The sequence below is a fragment of the Cherax quadricarinatus genome, chromosome 15 (genome assembly GCF_038502225.1).
Source record: "Cherax quadricarinatus isolate ZL_2023a chromosome 15, ASM3850222v1, whole genome shotgun sequence".
Taxonomy (NCBI): Eukaryota; Metazoa; Arthropoda; class Malacostraca; order Decapoda; family Parastacidae; genus Cherax; species Cherax quadricarinatus.
Genome location: NC_091306.1, coordinates 9277533 through 9293981, shown reverse-complemented (window position 1 = coordinate 9293981; position 16449 = coordinate 9277533). Strand labels below are relative to the sequence as shown.

Genomic DNA, 16449 nt, shown 5'->3' with positions numbered 1-16449 from the left:
ACCCACAAAACCTCCTTTACCCCCTCTTTCCAACCCTTTCGAGGACGACCCCTACCCCTCTTTCCTTCCCCTATAGATTTATATGCTTTCCATGTCATTCTACTTTGATCCATTCTCTCTAAATGACCAAACCACCTCAACAACCCCTCTTCTGCCCTCTGACTAATGCTTTTATTAACTCCACACCTTCTCCTAATTTCCACACTCCGAATTTTCTGCATAATATTTACACCACACATTGCCCTTAGACAGGACATCTCCACTGCCTCCAACCGTCTCCTCGCTGCTGCATTTACCACCCAAGCTTCACATCCATATAAGAGTGTTGGTACTACTATACTTTCATACATTCCCTTCTTTGCCTCCATAGATAACGTTTTTTGACTCCACATATACCTCAATGCATCACTCACCTTTTTTCCCTCATCAATTCTATGATTAACCTCATCCTTCATAAATCCATCCGCCGACACGTCAACTCCCAAGTATCTGAAAACATTCACTTCTTCCATACTCCTCCTCCCCAATTTGATATCCAATTTTTCTTTATCTAAATCATTTGATACCCTCATCACCTTACTCTTTTCTATGTTCACTTTCAACTTTCTACCTTTACACACATTCTCAAACTCATCCACTAACCTTTGCAATTTTTCTTTAAAATCTCCCATAAGCACAGTATCATCAGCAAAAAGTAACTGTGTCAATTCCCATTTTGAATTTGATTCCCCATAATTTAATCCCACCCCTCTCCCAAACACCCTAGCATTTACTTCTTTTACAACCCCATCTATAAATATATTAAACAACCATGGTGACATTACACATCCCTGTCTAAGACCTACTTTTACCGGGAAGTATTCTCCCTCTCTTCTACACACCCTAACCTGAGCCTCACTATCCTCATAAAAGCTCTTTACAGCATTTAGTAACTTACCACCTATTCCATATACTTGCAACATCTGCCACATTGCTCCTCTATCCACTCTATCATATGCCTTTTCTAAATCCATAAATGCAATAAAAACTTCCCTACCTTTATCTAAATACTGTTTCTACAAATCACTACTTTTATATGTTTTCCCTTCTTTTAATCTATTTTTATCTACTATTTTTTTCATCTACACTAGTTTCATAACACAAATTTCATTTCACAAAACTGCAGCAGTCAAGTTAACACACAGATCAGTATATGTTGTGAGCATGGCAGTTCAGTCAGACAGTAACTGAATGAGTGATAATGAAAGTGTTTTCTTCTGTTGAGTCACTCTACCTTGGTGGGAGACAGCTGGAGCATTAAAAAAAATCTGTTTTAAGTTAATGAGAAAAGTACTTGCACTCGTCTCAAAATTGTGCACTTCTAAAATGATCAATATGACAGTTACATTAAAACAGATGTACAGTACATAGATAACATGCACATAGGAGAAAGGACCTTACGAAGACAATGTTTTGGTCCGAAACGTCATCATACGCTCCTCTCTCCTGTGTGGGTTATTTGTGTATTGTTATAGTCATGGTACTGTGCCTTTTTGTTCTTTCTAGATGTACAGTACTTCTGTTTCCCCCACAGAGAAAAACAAAGTACCACTTCTCCCACTTTTGGCTCTACAGTTTGAATACATCCACAATGCAGTCTTATTTAGTTTAATACAATTTCTCAATATTAATAAAGTACAAGATCTAATTTTAAAGTTCTAATTTCTGAATTCTGTTTTTTTTTTCACATTTACTCTTCTATTTCCCTTCATAGGCATACATTATAAGACAACCTTGAATCTTACTGAAGAAATGGCAGGTGCCTAATGTTGCAGATAATTCAGTACACAAACCATACCATGGGTGGGGTTAGAGCCCATGATCAGAGTCCTAAAACTCCAGTACACAAAATTCTCCACCATGTTTCAAATATTGCTCAAGAAATTTTAAATCAATAATTATACTGATAGTTAAGCGACTGAAATTCACCGAGAGAACTCTATAAGTAGTTGCTACTCAAAGAGAATTTCTGGAGGAAATGAAGATACATTGCACAGTAAATAACTACCGTGGGACAACACCTCCATCCAGGATCTTGCAAGTGTATAGCACTGGGTTGAGTGGATCTCTGAGACTTGCATATATTCTAGAAGAACAAAACCCAACTGGGAAGATGCACTGTTCTCTATGATATGCCTCACGTTCACTCACAATCTGTAAGAAATTAATGAAGAAGTAAAAAACCAGAAGGCATCATACAATGTCCAGAGAATGGGAGGTAATCAAGTTTGCTGAGGAATGGGGAGGGTGGCTTCAATTCCTATGATCAAGAGCCCTTCATCAGCATCAAAGGCACGAAATGAACTAACCACAGAAAAGGTAATTTTCTCTAACAGAAAGAAATAAAAAGGATGGTAAAGGGGAGGGGTGATACTTAGGAAAAAGCATTTGACAAAGGAAATGGGAAAGGGACTGCAGCTGATGAAGCAAATTGGTGCCACTTAAGAAATCATAGAAAAAGGCTGCATTAAAGGTAGGACCATCAGAGAGAAGGATAGTCAAAGTATGCATACCAGTTAGTTAGAGAAATTTTCTGAAATGAAGCCAGCATGTTAACATAAATCGGAGAGAAAGTATTTAGTTTTCAGCATCACTTACAAGTAAACTTAACTTAGAATCAATTAGGTTTAAATCTTTCACTATCTCCCATGCAGATATATATCAATGGCACCAATGTTGCCCATATAGAGCTATGTCTTAGTTGCAGTGTCCTTAAACATACTATGATCGGCAAATTTGGTCCTAGACATAATTCTGTAAAATAGGCCTCAAAGTGAGAAACTGCCGATAGGCAAACCGTGCCCAGATCACCAACTTTGTGCCTGCGTATTTCCATGAATTTTCTATTAAATTTCTCACCTTTGGTGTCATTACGTCCAGAAAACTTTCAGAAAAAGATTCTCTACCATTTCAGAAGATAAAATTATTAAAAAAAAAAAAAAAAATCACAACAATCAGTACTTTTAATTTCGGATGACCCCTGTGATGACCCCTGTGATGAACCCTGTGATTACCCCTGTGATGACGCCTGTGATGACCCCTGTGATGACCCCTGTGATGACGCCTGTGATGACCCCTGTGATGACCCCTGTGATGACCCCTGTGATGACCCCTGTGATGACCCCTGTGATGACCCCTGTGATGACCCCTGTGATGACGCCTGTGATGACCCCTGTGATGACCCCCCTACCCTTCCTACCTTACACCTTAAATTTATAAGCCCTCATCATCCTAACTCTCTCCATCCTCTGTAAATGCCTAAACTGCTTCAATACCCAGTACAGTCTCTCCTCACTTAGCAACGAAGTTCCGTTCCTAAGACCACGTTGGTAAACGAATTCATCACTAAGTGAGGAGCATGCTATAATGGTAGTGGGCTTGTCAGCCATCTTTGACATTGTTTTAATGTCACCTTTGCACCATTTATAACATTTCTGGTATATTTTTAAATGTTTGTACAGTAGTTTACTGTATAAATGTATATGTGGGGGCACTGAGTGCCCCCACTTATGAGTTTTCCGAGTTACAAGCCATTGCTTGGTTGATTTTCTGCTTTGAGCTGCGAGCCAAAATCCAAGTTACGAGTGAGCTTCAGATACGCTGCCACTAACTGTTGCAGCGAATGCCATAACATCCACCCAGCATCCCAGCGTTTTGTGCTTTTTCTGCAGATATTTTGCCAAATTTCTTTTTTCCGACCATGGGTCCTAAGAAAGTAAGTGCAAAGGACAGTGCTGAGAAGCAGAAGAAGAGGATGATGTCCATTGAATTAAAGCATGAAATCACAGAAAAACATGAGAAAACTGCTTTTGTTTCAGTGTTTTCCTTATGAAACTAGTGATCTAGTGCAGTTAGCCTCACAAACACTGTTTTCTCTTGTAATAAGACCTCAGAAGGGCAAGAATGGGAAGATATGGTCAGAGCAATAATTATTTTTACCTCAGGAGTGGCTGCCATCACTCACCACATAAGGACATATTTTATATTCATTCTAGAGTATATACATGTATCATGTTTCTATGTTATTTATATTGTTTATTATGTCATATTAGATCAACTGTGATAGATAAATAAGCCTTACAGTTGATATTAGTGTTATATTGAAGTATTTTCTCCTGCCTCCTGAGAGCCAGGAATTCCGCTGGAACAGATTAATGGCATTTCAATTAATTTCAATGAGGAGAATTGATTTGATATACGAGCAAATTGAGTTACGAGTTCGGTCACGGAATGAATTAAACTCCTAAGTCAAGGTACCACTGTACATGTATTGTAATGAACAGAATAGAGGAAATTAGTTCTATTATTATTTTTTTTTTTTTATTATCACACCGGCCGATTCCCACCAAGGCAGGGTGGCCCGAAAAAGAAAAACTTTCACCATCATTCACTCCATCACTGTCTTGCCAGAAGGGTGCTTTACACTACAGTTTTTAAACTGCAACATTAACACCCCTCCTTCAGAGTGCAGGCACTGTACTTCCCATCTCCAGGACTCAAGTCCGGCCTGCCGGTTTCCCTGAATCCCTTCATAAATGTTACTTTGCTCACACTCCAACAGCACGTCAAGTATTAAAAACCATTTGTCTCCATTCACTCCTATCAAACACGCTCAAGCATGCCTGCTGGAAGTCCAAGCCCCTCGCACACAAAACCTCCTTTACCCCCTCCCTCCAACCCTTCCTAGGCCGACCCCTACCCCGCCTTCCTTCCACTACAGACTGATACACTCTTGAAGTCATTCTGTTTCGCTCCATTCTCTCTACATGTCCGAACCACCTCAACAACCCTTCCTCAGCCCTCTGGACAACAGTTTTGGTAATCCCGCACCTCCTCCTAACTTCCAAACTACGAATTCTCTGCATTATATTCACACCACACATTGCCCTCAGACATGACATCTCCACTGCCTCCAGCCTTCTCCTCGCTGCAACATTCATCACCCACGCTTCACACCCATATAAGAGCGTTGGTAAAACTATACTCTCAGACATTCCCCTCTTTGCCTCCAAGGACAAAGTTCTTTGTCTCCACAGACTCCTAAGTGCACCACTCACTCTTTTTCCCTCATCAATTCTATGATTCACCTCATCTTTCATAGACCCATCCGCTGACACGTCCACTCCCAAATATCTGAATACGTTCACCTCCTCCATACTCTCTCCCTCCAATCTGATATTCAATCTTTCATCACCTAATCTTTTTGTTATCCTCATAACCTTACTCTTTCCTGTATTCACCTTTAATTTTCTTCTTTTGCACACCCTACCAAATTCATCCACCAATCTCTGCAACTTCTCTTCAGAATCTCCCAAGAGCACAGTGTCATCAGCAAAGAGCAGCTGTGACAACTCCCACTTTGTGTGTGATTCTTTATCTTTTAACTCCACGCCTCTTGCCAAGACCCTCGCATTTACTTCTCTTACAACCCCATCTATAAATATATTAAACAACCACGGTGACATCACACATCCTTGTCTAAGGCCTACTTTTACTGGGAAAAAATTTCCCTCTTTCCTACATACTCTAACTTGAGCCTCACTATCCTCGTAAAAACTCTTCACTGCTTTCAGTAACCTACCTCCTACACCATACACTTGCAACATCTGCCACATTGCCCCCCTATCCACCCTGTCATACGCCTTTTCCAAATCCATAAATGCCACAAAGACCTCTTTAGCCTTATCTAAATACTGTTCACTTATATGTTTCACTGTAAACACCTGGTCCACACACCCCCTACCTTTCCTAAAGCCTCCTTGTTCATCTGCTATCCTATTCTCCGTCTTACTCTTAATTCTTTCAATTATAACTCTACCATACACTTTACCAGGTACACTCAACAGACTTATCCCCCTATAATTTTTGCACTCTCTTTTATCCCCTTTGCCTTTATACAAAGGAACTATGCATGCTCTCTGCCAATCCCTAGGTACCTTACCCTCTTCCATACATTTATTAAACAATTGCACCAACCACTCCAAAACTATATCCCCACCTGCTTTTAACATTTCTATCTTTATCCCATCAATCCCGGCTGCTTTACCCCCTTTCATTTTACCTACTGCCTCACGAACTTCCCCCACACTCACAACTGGCTCTTCCTCACTCCTACAAGATGTTATTCCTCCTTGCCCTATACACGAAATCACAGCTTCCCTATCTTCATCAACATTTAACAATTCCTCAAAATATTCCTTCCATCTTCCCAATACCTCTAACTCTCCATTTAATAACTCTCCTCTCCTATTTTTAACTGACAAATCCATTTGTTCTCTAGGCTTTCTTAACTTGTTAATCTCACTCCAAAACTTTTTCTTATTTTCAACAAAATTTGTTGATAACATCTCACCCACTCTCTCATTTGCTCTCTTTTTACATTGCTTCACCACTCTCTTAACCTCTCTCTTTTTCTCCATATACTCTTCCCTCCTTGCATCACTTCTACTTTGTAAAAACTTCTCATATGCTAACTTTTTCTCCCTTACTACTCTCTTTACATCATCATTCCACCAATCGCTCCTCTTCCCTCCTGCACCCACTTTCCTGTAACCACAAACTTCTGCTGAACACTCTAACACTACATTTTTAAACCTACCCCATACCTCTTCGACCCCATTGCCTATGCTCTCATTAGCCCATCTATCCTCCAATAGCTGTTTATATCTTACCCTAACTGCCTCCTCTTTTAGTTTATAAACCTTCACCTCTCTCTTCCCTGATGCTTCTATTCTCCTTGTATCCCATCTATCTTTTACTCTCAGTGTAGCTACAACTAGAAAGTGATCTGATATATCTGTGGCCCCTCTATAAACATGTACATCCTGAAGTCTACTCAACAGTCTTTTATCTACCAATACATAATCCAACAAACTACTGTCATTTCGCCCTACATCATATCGTGTATACTTATTTATCCTCTTTTTCTTAAAATATGTATTACCTATAACTAAACCCCTTTCTATACAAAGTTCAATCAAAGGGCTCCCATTATCATTTACACCTGGCACCCCAAACTTACCTACCACACCCTCTCTAAAAGTTTCTCCTACTTTAGCATTCAAGTCCCCTACCACAATTACTCTCTCACTTGGTTCAAAGGCTCCTATACATTCACTTAACATCTCCCAAAATCTCTCTCTCTCCTCTGCATTCCTCTCTTCTCCAGGTGCATACACGCTTATTATGACCCACTTCTCGCATCCAACCTTTACTTTAATCCACATAATTCTTGAATTTACACATTCATATTCTCTTTTCTCCTTCCATAACTGATCATTTAACATTACTGCTACCCCTTCCTTTGCTCTAACTCTCTCAGATACTCCAGATTTAATCCCATTTATTTCCCCCCACTGAAACTCTCCTACCCCCTTCAGCTTTGTTTCGCTTAGGGCCAGGACATCCAACTTCTTTTCATTCATAACATCAGCAATCATCTGTTTCTTGTCATCCGCACTACATCCACGCACATTTAAGCAACCCAGTTTTATAAAGTTTTTCTTCTTCTCTTTTTTAGTAATTGTATACAGGAGAAGGGGTTACTAGCCCATTGCTCCCGGCATTTTAGTCGCCTCATACGACACGCATGGCTTACGGAGGAAAGATTCTTTTCCACTTCCCCATGGACAATAGAAGAAATAAAAAAGAACAAGAGCTATTTAGAAAAAGGAGAAAAACCTAGATGTATGTATATATATATATGCATGTGCGTGTCTGTGAAGTGTGACCAAAGTGTTAGTAGGAGTAGCAAGATATCCCTGTTATCTTAGCGTGTTTATGAGACAGAAAAAGAAACCAGCAATCCTACCATCATGCAAAACAATTACAGGTTTTTGTTTCACAGTCATCTGGCAGGACAGTAGTACTTCCCTGGGTGGTTGCTGTCTACCAACCTACTACCATTATTAGAATTATTAGAATTAGTTCTAATATACATTATTTAGGTATGCATGCTGGTCAGAAAGCCCGTTGTGAGTCTGAGTTGTCGGTAAACGAGTACGCCGATAAGTGAAGAGAGGCTGTACATACTCTAATGGATGGCTAGTGAGAATTATTTTAAATAAAGGCTATGCAGCAATCTGGAGATTCAATGAAATGTTTAACAAATTTGGAAAGTTATACTGCATTAAAAAAAGGGTATAAATTATTTTTTGTTGACCTAAGGAAGAACAATTTTTTTTTTAACACATCGGCCACTTCTTACCTAGGCAGGGTGACCCAAAAAGAAAGAAAAACCTAAAAAGAAAGAAAAAAACTTTCATCATCATTCAACACTTTCACCCTCACTCATACATAATCACTGTCTTTGGAGACACGCTCAGATATGACAGTTTAGATATCCCTCCAAACTGCCAATATCCCAAATCAATACATTGGCTGTTTCCTACCGAGGCAAGTAAGAGGAAGCATTGTAAATAATTACAGAATATCACTCACCTCTCCAAGACTATGAATAGTAAGTGGCCCTAGAATAATGGGGAAGATAGGTCTTCCTGCTGAATCTAGAGTGATAGGCGGACAAAGACGCTTAGGTTTATTACTCCCACTCTTCCGAGATTTCACAATTTTTTCTGATGTCCCAACTGGAGACGTGGTGGCACTAGGACTACCTGCCGAGAATTTAGCAAAATTTAGAATTTAAAAAAGGATACTTATTGTTCATGATTGTATAATTTAAAGCATAAAGGAACTCACATGAAGAAAATAAAATAGAAGGAGGAAGTAATAAACAGTATATTTCAGACTCACAAAGGCTCACTGCAACAGACTGAAGTGTTAGCTAAAGAAAAGCCATAACATGTACTGATTTCACTATATTTTTTTCAACAAACTGCCCATATCCCACAGAGGCAGGGTGACCTAAAATGAAAAAACGAAAGTTTCTGTTTTTAAACTTAGTAATTTATACAGGAGAAGGGGTTACTAGACCCTTGCTCCCAGCATTTTAGTCGCCTCTTAAGACATACATGGCTCACAGAGGAAGAATTCTGTTCCACTTCCCTATGGTTTTAAAAGATACTGTAACAACAACCTTCTCCTCAAACTATGAATCAAGAGACCACACATAATACTAATATACTCACTGATTATTACTTTAATGGCAGGCACTAATATGTAACTGAAAGCTGTATATTTTCTTCCACTCCACAAATAAAAATTGGCATTTGTTAAGACAGCATCCTAAGTCCACTTGTGTCTCTACTTTATATCAATGACTTGTCATATGCCACTTAAAAAACTTAAACTAGTACTCTTTGCTGATGACACTAACTTCATTACCTCAAATACTAATCTGACTGTAATGAACAATATAGTGAATGAATACTAGATGATGACAACTTTCACATAACATATGTGATTGCTATGTACCAGTGGGAAATAAAACAACATCAAAATTGTAAGATATATGATAAACAGCCTCTCCCCACTTAACGATGGAGTTCCATTCCCAAGACCACGTTGGTAAACGAATTCATTGCTAAGCAAGGAGAATACTATAATGGTAGTGGGTTTGTGTCTACTATCTTTGATATTATTTTAATGTCACTTTTGCACCATTTATTACATTTTTAGTATATTTTTTACAGTAGTGTACTGTATATTGTAACAAACAGAATAGAGGAAATCACCTCTAATATGCATGTACATTATTTAGGTATGCATACTGGTCAGAGCCCGTTCTAAGTCCGAGCCGTCGGTACATGAGTATGTAACTAAATGAGGAGAGGCTGTAGAAACAAAAAAGAATGAAAGAAAATTTCAAGGCCTGCACACTGATAAAATAAAGCTTAACAGTCATAATCAACTCACAGGTATTTGTGCACGGCAATCCATAAAGACAAAGTATTTACATCCAATCATTTTTTTTTAACAAACAGGCAGGGTGATCTAAAAAGTAAAATGAAAGTTTTTGTTTTTAGACTTAATTTATACAGGAAAAGGGGTTACTATTATACAGTAGAACCCGTTTTACGGTGTTTTGCTTCATGGTGTTTTGCTTTACTGCATTCCACTAAAATGGATATTTCAAACAATGACCAAAACTCACTATACAGCTCCCCCCACCTGTCTTTCTAATACGGTTACTGCGCTCCACCTGGTTTGTTGACATTCTCCATGAGCACATCTCTCTATTATGTCTGGAAGCTTTCCAAAATTTCAAGTATTTTAAGGTTAGTGTATATATGTAGTGAATATTTTATATAAACAGCTATTGGAGGATAGATGGGCAAATGAGAGCATAGGCAATGGGGTCGAAGAGGTATGGGGTAGGTTTAAAAATGTAGTGTTAGAGTGTTCAGCAGAAGTTTGTGGTTACAGGAAAGTGGGTGCGGGAGGGTAGAGGAGCGATTGGTGGAATGATGATGTAAAGAGAGTAGTAAGGGAGAAAAAGTTAGCATATGAGAAGTTTTTACAAAGCAGAAGTGATGCAAGGAGGGAAGAGTATATGGAGAAAGAGAGAGAGGTTAAGAGAGTGGTGAAGCAATGTAAAAAGAGAGCAAATGAGAGAGTGGGTGAGATGTTATCAACAAATTTTGTTGAAAATAAGAAAAAGTTTTGGAGTGAGATTAACAAGTTAAGGAAGCCTAGAGAACAAATGGATTTGTCAGTTAAAAATAGGAGAGGAGAGTTATTAAATGGAGAGTTAGAGGTATTGGGAAGATGGAGGGAATATTTTGAGGAATTGTTAAATGTTGATGAAGATAGGGAAGCTGTGATTTCGTGTATAGGGCAAGGAGGAATAACATCTTGCAGGAGTGAGGAAGAGCCAGTTGTGAGTGTGGAGGAAGTTCGTGAGGCAGTAGGTAAAATGAAAGGGGGTAATGCAGCCGGGATTGATGGGATAAAGATAGAAATGTTAAAAGCAGGTGGGGATATAGTTTTGGAGTGGTTGGTGCAATTATTTAATAAATGTATGGAAGAGGGTAAGGTACCTAGGGATTGGCAGAGAGCATGCATAGTTCCTTTGTATAAAGGCAAAGGGGATAAAAGAGAGTGCAAAAATTATAGGGGGATAAGTCTGTTGAGTATACCTGGTAAAGTGTATGGTAGAGTTATTATTGAAAGAATTAAGAGTAAGACGGAGAATAGGATAGCAGATGAACAAGGAGGCTTTAGGAAAGGTAGGGGGTGTGTGGACCAGGTGTTTACAGTGAAACATATAAGTGAACAGTATTTAGATAAGGCTAAAGAGGTCTTTGTGGCATTTATGGATTTGGAAAAGGCGTATGACAGGGTGGATAGGGGGGCAATGTGGCAGATGTTGCAAGTGTATGGTGTAGGAGGTAGGTTACTGAAAGCAGTGAAGAGTTTTTACGAGGATAGTGAGGCTCAAGTTAGAGTATGTAGGAAAGAGGGAAATTATTTCCCAGTAAAAGTAGGCCTTAGACAAGGATGTGTGATGTCACCGTGGTTGTTTAATATATTTATAGATGGGGTTGTAAGAGAAGTGAATGCGAGGGTCTTGGCAAGAGGCGTCGAGTTAAAAGATAAAGAATCACACACAAAGTGGGAGTTGTCACAGTTGCTCTTTGCTGATGACACTGTGCTCTTGGGAGATTCTGAAGAGAAGTTGCAGAGATTGGTGGATGAATTTGGTAGGGTATGTAAAAGAAGAAAATTAAATGTGAATTTATGAAAGAGTAAGGTTTTGAGGATAACAAAAATATTAGGTGATGAAAGATTGGATATCTGATTGGATGGATTGAGTATGGAGGAGGTGAATGTGTTCAGGTATTTGGGAGTGGACTTGTCAGCAGATGGGTCTTTAAGAGATGAAGTGAATCACAGAACTGATGACGGGAAAAAGGGTGAGTGGTGCAATTAGGAGTCTGTGGAGACAAAGAACTTTGTCCTTGAAAGCAAAGAAGGGAATGTATGAGTGTATAGTTTTTCCAATGTCTTATATGGGTGTGAAGCATGGGTGATGAATGTTGCAGCGAGGAGAAGGCTGGAGGCAGTGGAGATGTCATGTTTGAGGGCAATGTGTGGTGTGAATATAATGCAGAGAATTCGTAGTTTGGAAGTTAGGAGGAGGTGCGGGATTACCAAAACTGTTGTCCAGAGGGCTGAGGAAGGGTTGTTGAGGTGGTTCGGACATGTAGAGAGAATGGAGCGAAACAGAATGACTTCAAGAGTGTATCAGTCTGTAGTGGAAGGAAGGCGGGGTAGGGGTCGGCCTAGGAAAGGTTGGAGGGAGGGGGTAAAGGAGGTTTTGTGTGCGAGGGGCTTGGACTTCCAGCAGGCATGCGTGAGCGTGTTTGATAGGAGTGAATGGAGACAAATGGTTTTTAATACTTGACGTGCTGTTGGAGTGTGAGCAAAGTAACATTTATGAAGGGGTTCAGGGAAACCGGCAGGCCGGACTTGAGTCCTGGAGATGGGAAGTACAGTTCCTGCACTCTGAAGGAGGGGTGTTAATGTTGCAGTTTAAAAACTGTAGTGTAAAGCACCCTTCTGGCAAGACAGTGATGGAGTGAATGATGGTGAAAGTTTTTCTTTTTCGGGCCACCCTGCCTTGGTGGAAATCGGCCAGTGTGATAATAATAATAATAAAATGCCTGTACCTAAATATACTTACACACTGTGCTGGCATGCAGGTACACATTAAAATCACTAAGAGTCTCTCTACTCTTGAAGATGCCATAATAATAATAATAATAATAATACTCTTGGGCGCATTAAATGTCACATATTACGTTAATATAGACATTTCCATTAATCCACCTATGATATTTTTTCAAAATAATATAAGAAACACGTTACATAACACATAAACATGATATGTACATACACCCACTAAGCGGCTTGTAGGAGTGTCGGAAGAATTATGTTTTCTCTAGTCCAATACCAGCTACTGGGGGATAACCATAGAAAAATATTCCTTTCGTATGCCTTCACTCTATCTAAAGCTATTCATGACCCTTGCGGGTTTAGTGCTTCTTTTTTACTATGATGATAATAATAATAATAATAATAATAATAATAATAATAATAATAATAATAATAATAATAATAATAATATCATCATCATTCACTCAAAATGGTGTGTTGCATGAGAATGGGAGTGTTGCTGTTTATTTATTCTCATGTACTAACTTGTACAACTTGTACACAATGTAAGAGTACAGTGGTACCCAGAGTTTTGGTCATAATTCATTCCAGAAGGCTGTTCGAGTGCCATTACCAAACGAATTTGTTCCATAAAGAATAATGTAAATTAGATTAGTCTGTTTCAGACTCCCAAAAATACACTTAAAATAATACTTACATAATTGTTCGAGTTGGGAGCTATATGAAACTCGGGGTACCACTGTATTTGTATTGTGAGGTAATTACTATTATAATAAAAAAATATTGTGAGATAAAAGTTTCACAAACTCTTACAAATATACATGAATGAACTAAAATTGGACACGTTATAATATGCGTTTATTTCGCTTGACCGAGTGATCGCCCACCACCTGTTCAGTTTCTGTTTTTACATTGTCTGAACTCCGTGTATCTCGTTCTCTCTTGTTTATTATTTTGTTAATTAGTTGGCTCTCATTGATGATGGCATCTAAGCCTAGTTGTGATAAAAAGAAGAGTCAAAAGCCTTTTACTTTAAGTGCCAAGTTAGTGAAGTGACATTTTTGGGTTATCCTAGGTTCTCTACACATACATGTATGTACATATGATAATCTTTGTAACTGTATTTGTGTATACCTGAATAAACTTACTTACTTATTTACTAACGAGATATGTCAACGGCTGAGATAGCCATCAAATACACTTACATATAGCAGCATATGTGGAGAGAACCTAGGATAACACAAAAAAGTCAAAGTGACTTATTGCTGACATGGAAAAACTTTTACACTGCTGCTCACCTCTCACACAGTCATATTAATATTTTAGGGTAAGTAAGAAGTGTACTTTGTGTGCATTTTACTTTTCACTGTGTTTTTTAATGCCTAGTTCTATAGCTAGCTTAATGTATGTTAGTGTAAACCTGTTATCTAGCATTTATATTTATGTTTTGTTTAATAAATGTATGAAAGAGGGGAAGGTACCTAGGGATTGGCGGAGAGCATGTATAGTCCCTTTATATAAAGGGAAGGGGGACAAAAGAGATTGTAAAAATTATAGAGGAATAAGTTCACTGAGTATACTAGGAAAAGCGTACGGTAGGGTTATTATTGAAAGAATTAGAGGTAAGACAGAATGTAGGATTGCAGATGAGCAAGGAGGTTTCAGAGTGGATAGGGGATGTGTAGATCAAGTGTTTACATTGAAGCATATATGTGAACAGTATTTAGATAAAGGTAGGGAAGTTTTTATTGCATTTATGGATTTAAAAAAGGCATATGATAGAGTGGATAGGGGAGCAATGCGGTAGATGTTGCAAGTATATGGAATAGGTGGTAAGTTACTAAATGCTGTAAAGAGTTTTTATGAGGATAGTGAGGCTCAGGTTAGGGTGTGTAGAAGAGAGGGAGACTACTTCCCGGTAAAAGTAGGTCTTAGACAGGGATGTGTAATGTCACCATGGTTGTTTAATATATTTATAGATGGGGTTGTAAAAGAAGTAAATGCTAGGGTGTTCGGAAGAGGGGTGGGATTAAATTATGGGGAATCAAATTCAAAATGGGAATTGACACAGTTACTTTTTGCTGATGATACTGTGCTTATGGGAGATTCTAAAGAAAAATTGCAAAGGTTAGTGGTGAGTTTGGGAATGTGTGTAAAGGTAGAAAGTTGAAAGTGAACATAGAAAAGAGTAAGGTGATGAGAGTATCAAATGATTTAGATAAAGAAAAATTAGATATCAAATTGGGGAGGAGGAGTATGGAAGAAGTGAATGTTTTCAGATACTTGGGAGTTGACGTGTCGGCGGATGGATTTATGAAGGATGAGGTTAATCATTAAAGGTAGTAGGTTGGTAGACAGCAACCATCCAGGGAGGTACTACCGTCCTGCCAAGTGAGTGTAAAACAAAAGCCTGTAATTGTTTTACATGATGGTAGGATTGCTGGTGTCCATTTTTCTGTCTCATAAACATGCAAGGTTTCAGGTACACCCCATCTTACTACTTCTACTTACACTTAGGTCACACTAGACATACATGTACAAGCATATATATACACACCTCTCTGGGTTTTCTTCTATTTTCTTACTAGTTCTTGTTTATTTCCTCTTACCTCCATGGGGAAGTGGAACAGAATTCTTCCTCCGTAAGCCATGCGTGTTGTAAGAGGCGACTAAAATGCCAGGAGCAAGGGTCTAGTAACCCCTTCTCCTGTATATATTACTAAATTTAAAAGGAGAAGCTTTTGTTTTTGCTTTTGGGCAACCCCGCCTCGGTGGGATACGGCCGGTGTGTTGAAAGAAAGAAAGAAGAGGTTAATCATAGAACTGATGAAGGAAAAAAGGTGAGTGGTGCGTGAGGTATATGTGGAGTCAAAAAGCGTTATCTATAGAGGCAAAGAAGGGAATATATGAAAGTATAGTAGTACCAACACTCTTATATGGGTGTGAAGCTTGGGTTGTGAATGCAGCAGCAAGGAGGCGGTTGGAGGCAGTGGAAATGTCCTGTCTAAGGGCAATGTGTGGTGTAAATATTATGCAGAAAATTCGGAGTGTGGAAATTAGGAGAAGGTGTGGAGTTAATAAAAGTATTAGTCAGAGGGCTGAAGAGGGGTTGTTGAGGTGGTTTGGTCATTTAGAGAAAATGGATCAAAGTAGAATGACATGGAGAGTATTTAAATTTGTAGGAGAAGGAAGGCGGGGTAGGGGTCGTCCTCGAAAAGGTTGGAAGGAAGGGGTAAGGGAGGTTTTGTGGGCGAGAGGCTTGGACTTCCAGCAGGCGTGCATGAGCGTGTTCGATAGGAGTGAATGGCGACGAATGGTATTTGGGACCTGACGAGCTGTTGGAGTGTGAGCAGGGTAATATTTAGTGAAGGGATTCAGGGAAACCGGTTATTTTTATATAGCCGGACTTGAGTCCTGGAAATGGGAAGTACAATGCCTGCACTCTAAAGGAGGGGTTTTGGGATATTAGCAGTTTGGAGGGATATGTTGTGTATCTTTATACGTATATGCTTCTAAGCTGTTGTGTTCTGAGCACCTCTGCAAAAACAGTGATTATGTGTGAGTGAGGTGAAAGTGTTGAATGATGATGAAAGTATTTTCTTTTTGGGGATTTTCTTTCTTTTTGGGTCACCCTGCTTCGGTGGGAGACGGCCGACTTGTTGAAAAAAAAAAAGTGAAAAAAAAGAAAAAAGAAGAAAAAAAGGATGTTCCACTTCAAGGCAGTAGCCTGGAACCTAACCTGCTGTATAAATGGGGCCCTACTGTATTTGCTTGTAAATGCATGTGCAGCGTGACCTAACCGGAAGTAGAAGTAACAAGATATCCCTGTTATAC

At 39.0% G+C, this 16449-nt stretch overlaps 1 protein-coding gene across 2 annotated transcripts in view; it reads right to left on the bottom strand.

Annotated features, from left to right (window-relative positions):
* The window catches only part of LOC128692016 (transforming growth factor beta regulator 1), a 53228-nt gene that overhangs the window by 25429 nt on the left and 11350 nt on the right, over positions 1-16449 (bottom strand). For both annotated transcript variants that reach the window (XM_070085129.1, XM_070085130.1), the window contains exons 7-8: positions 8479-8647; positions 2048-2193 (exon numbers count right to left, since the gene is read on the bottom strand). In XM_070085129.1, coding sequence (XP_069941230.1) covers positions 2048-2193; positions 8479-8647 — 315 coding nt within the window. The remainder of the gene's footprint in view (positions 1-2047; positions 2194-8478; positions 8648-16449) is intronic.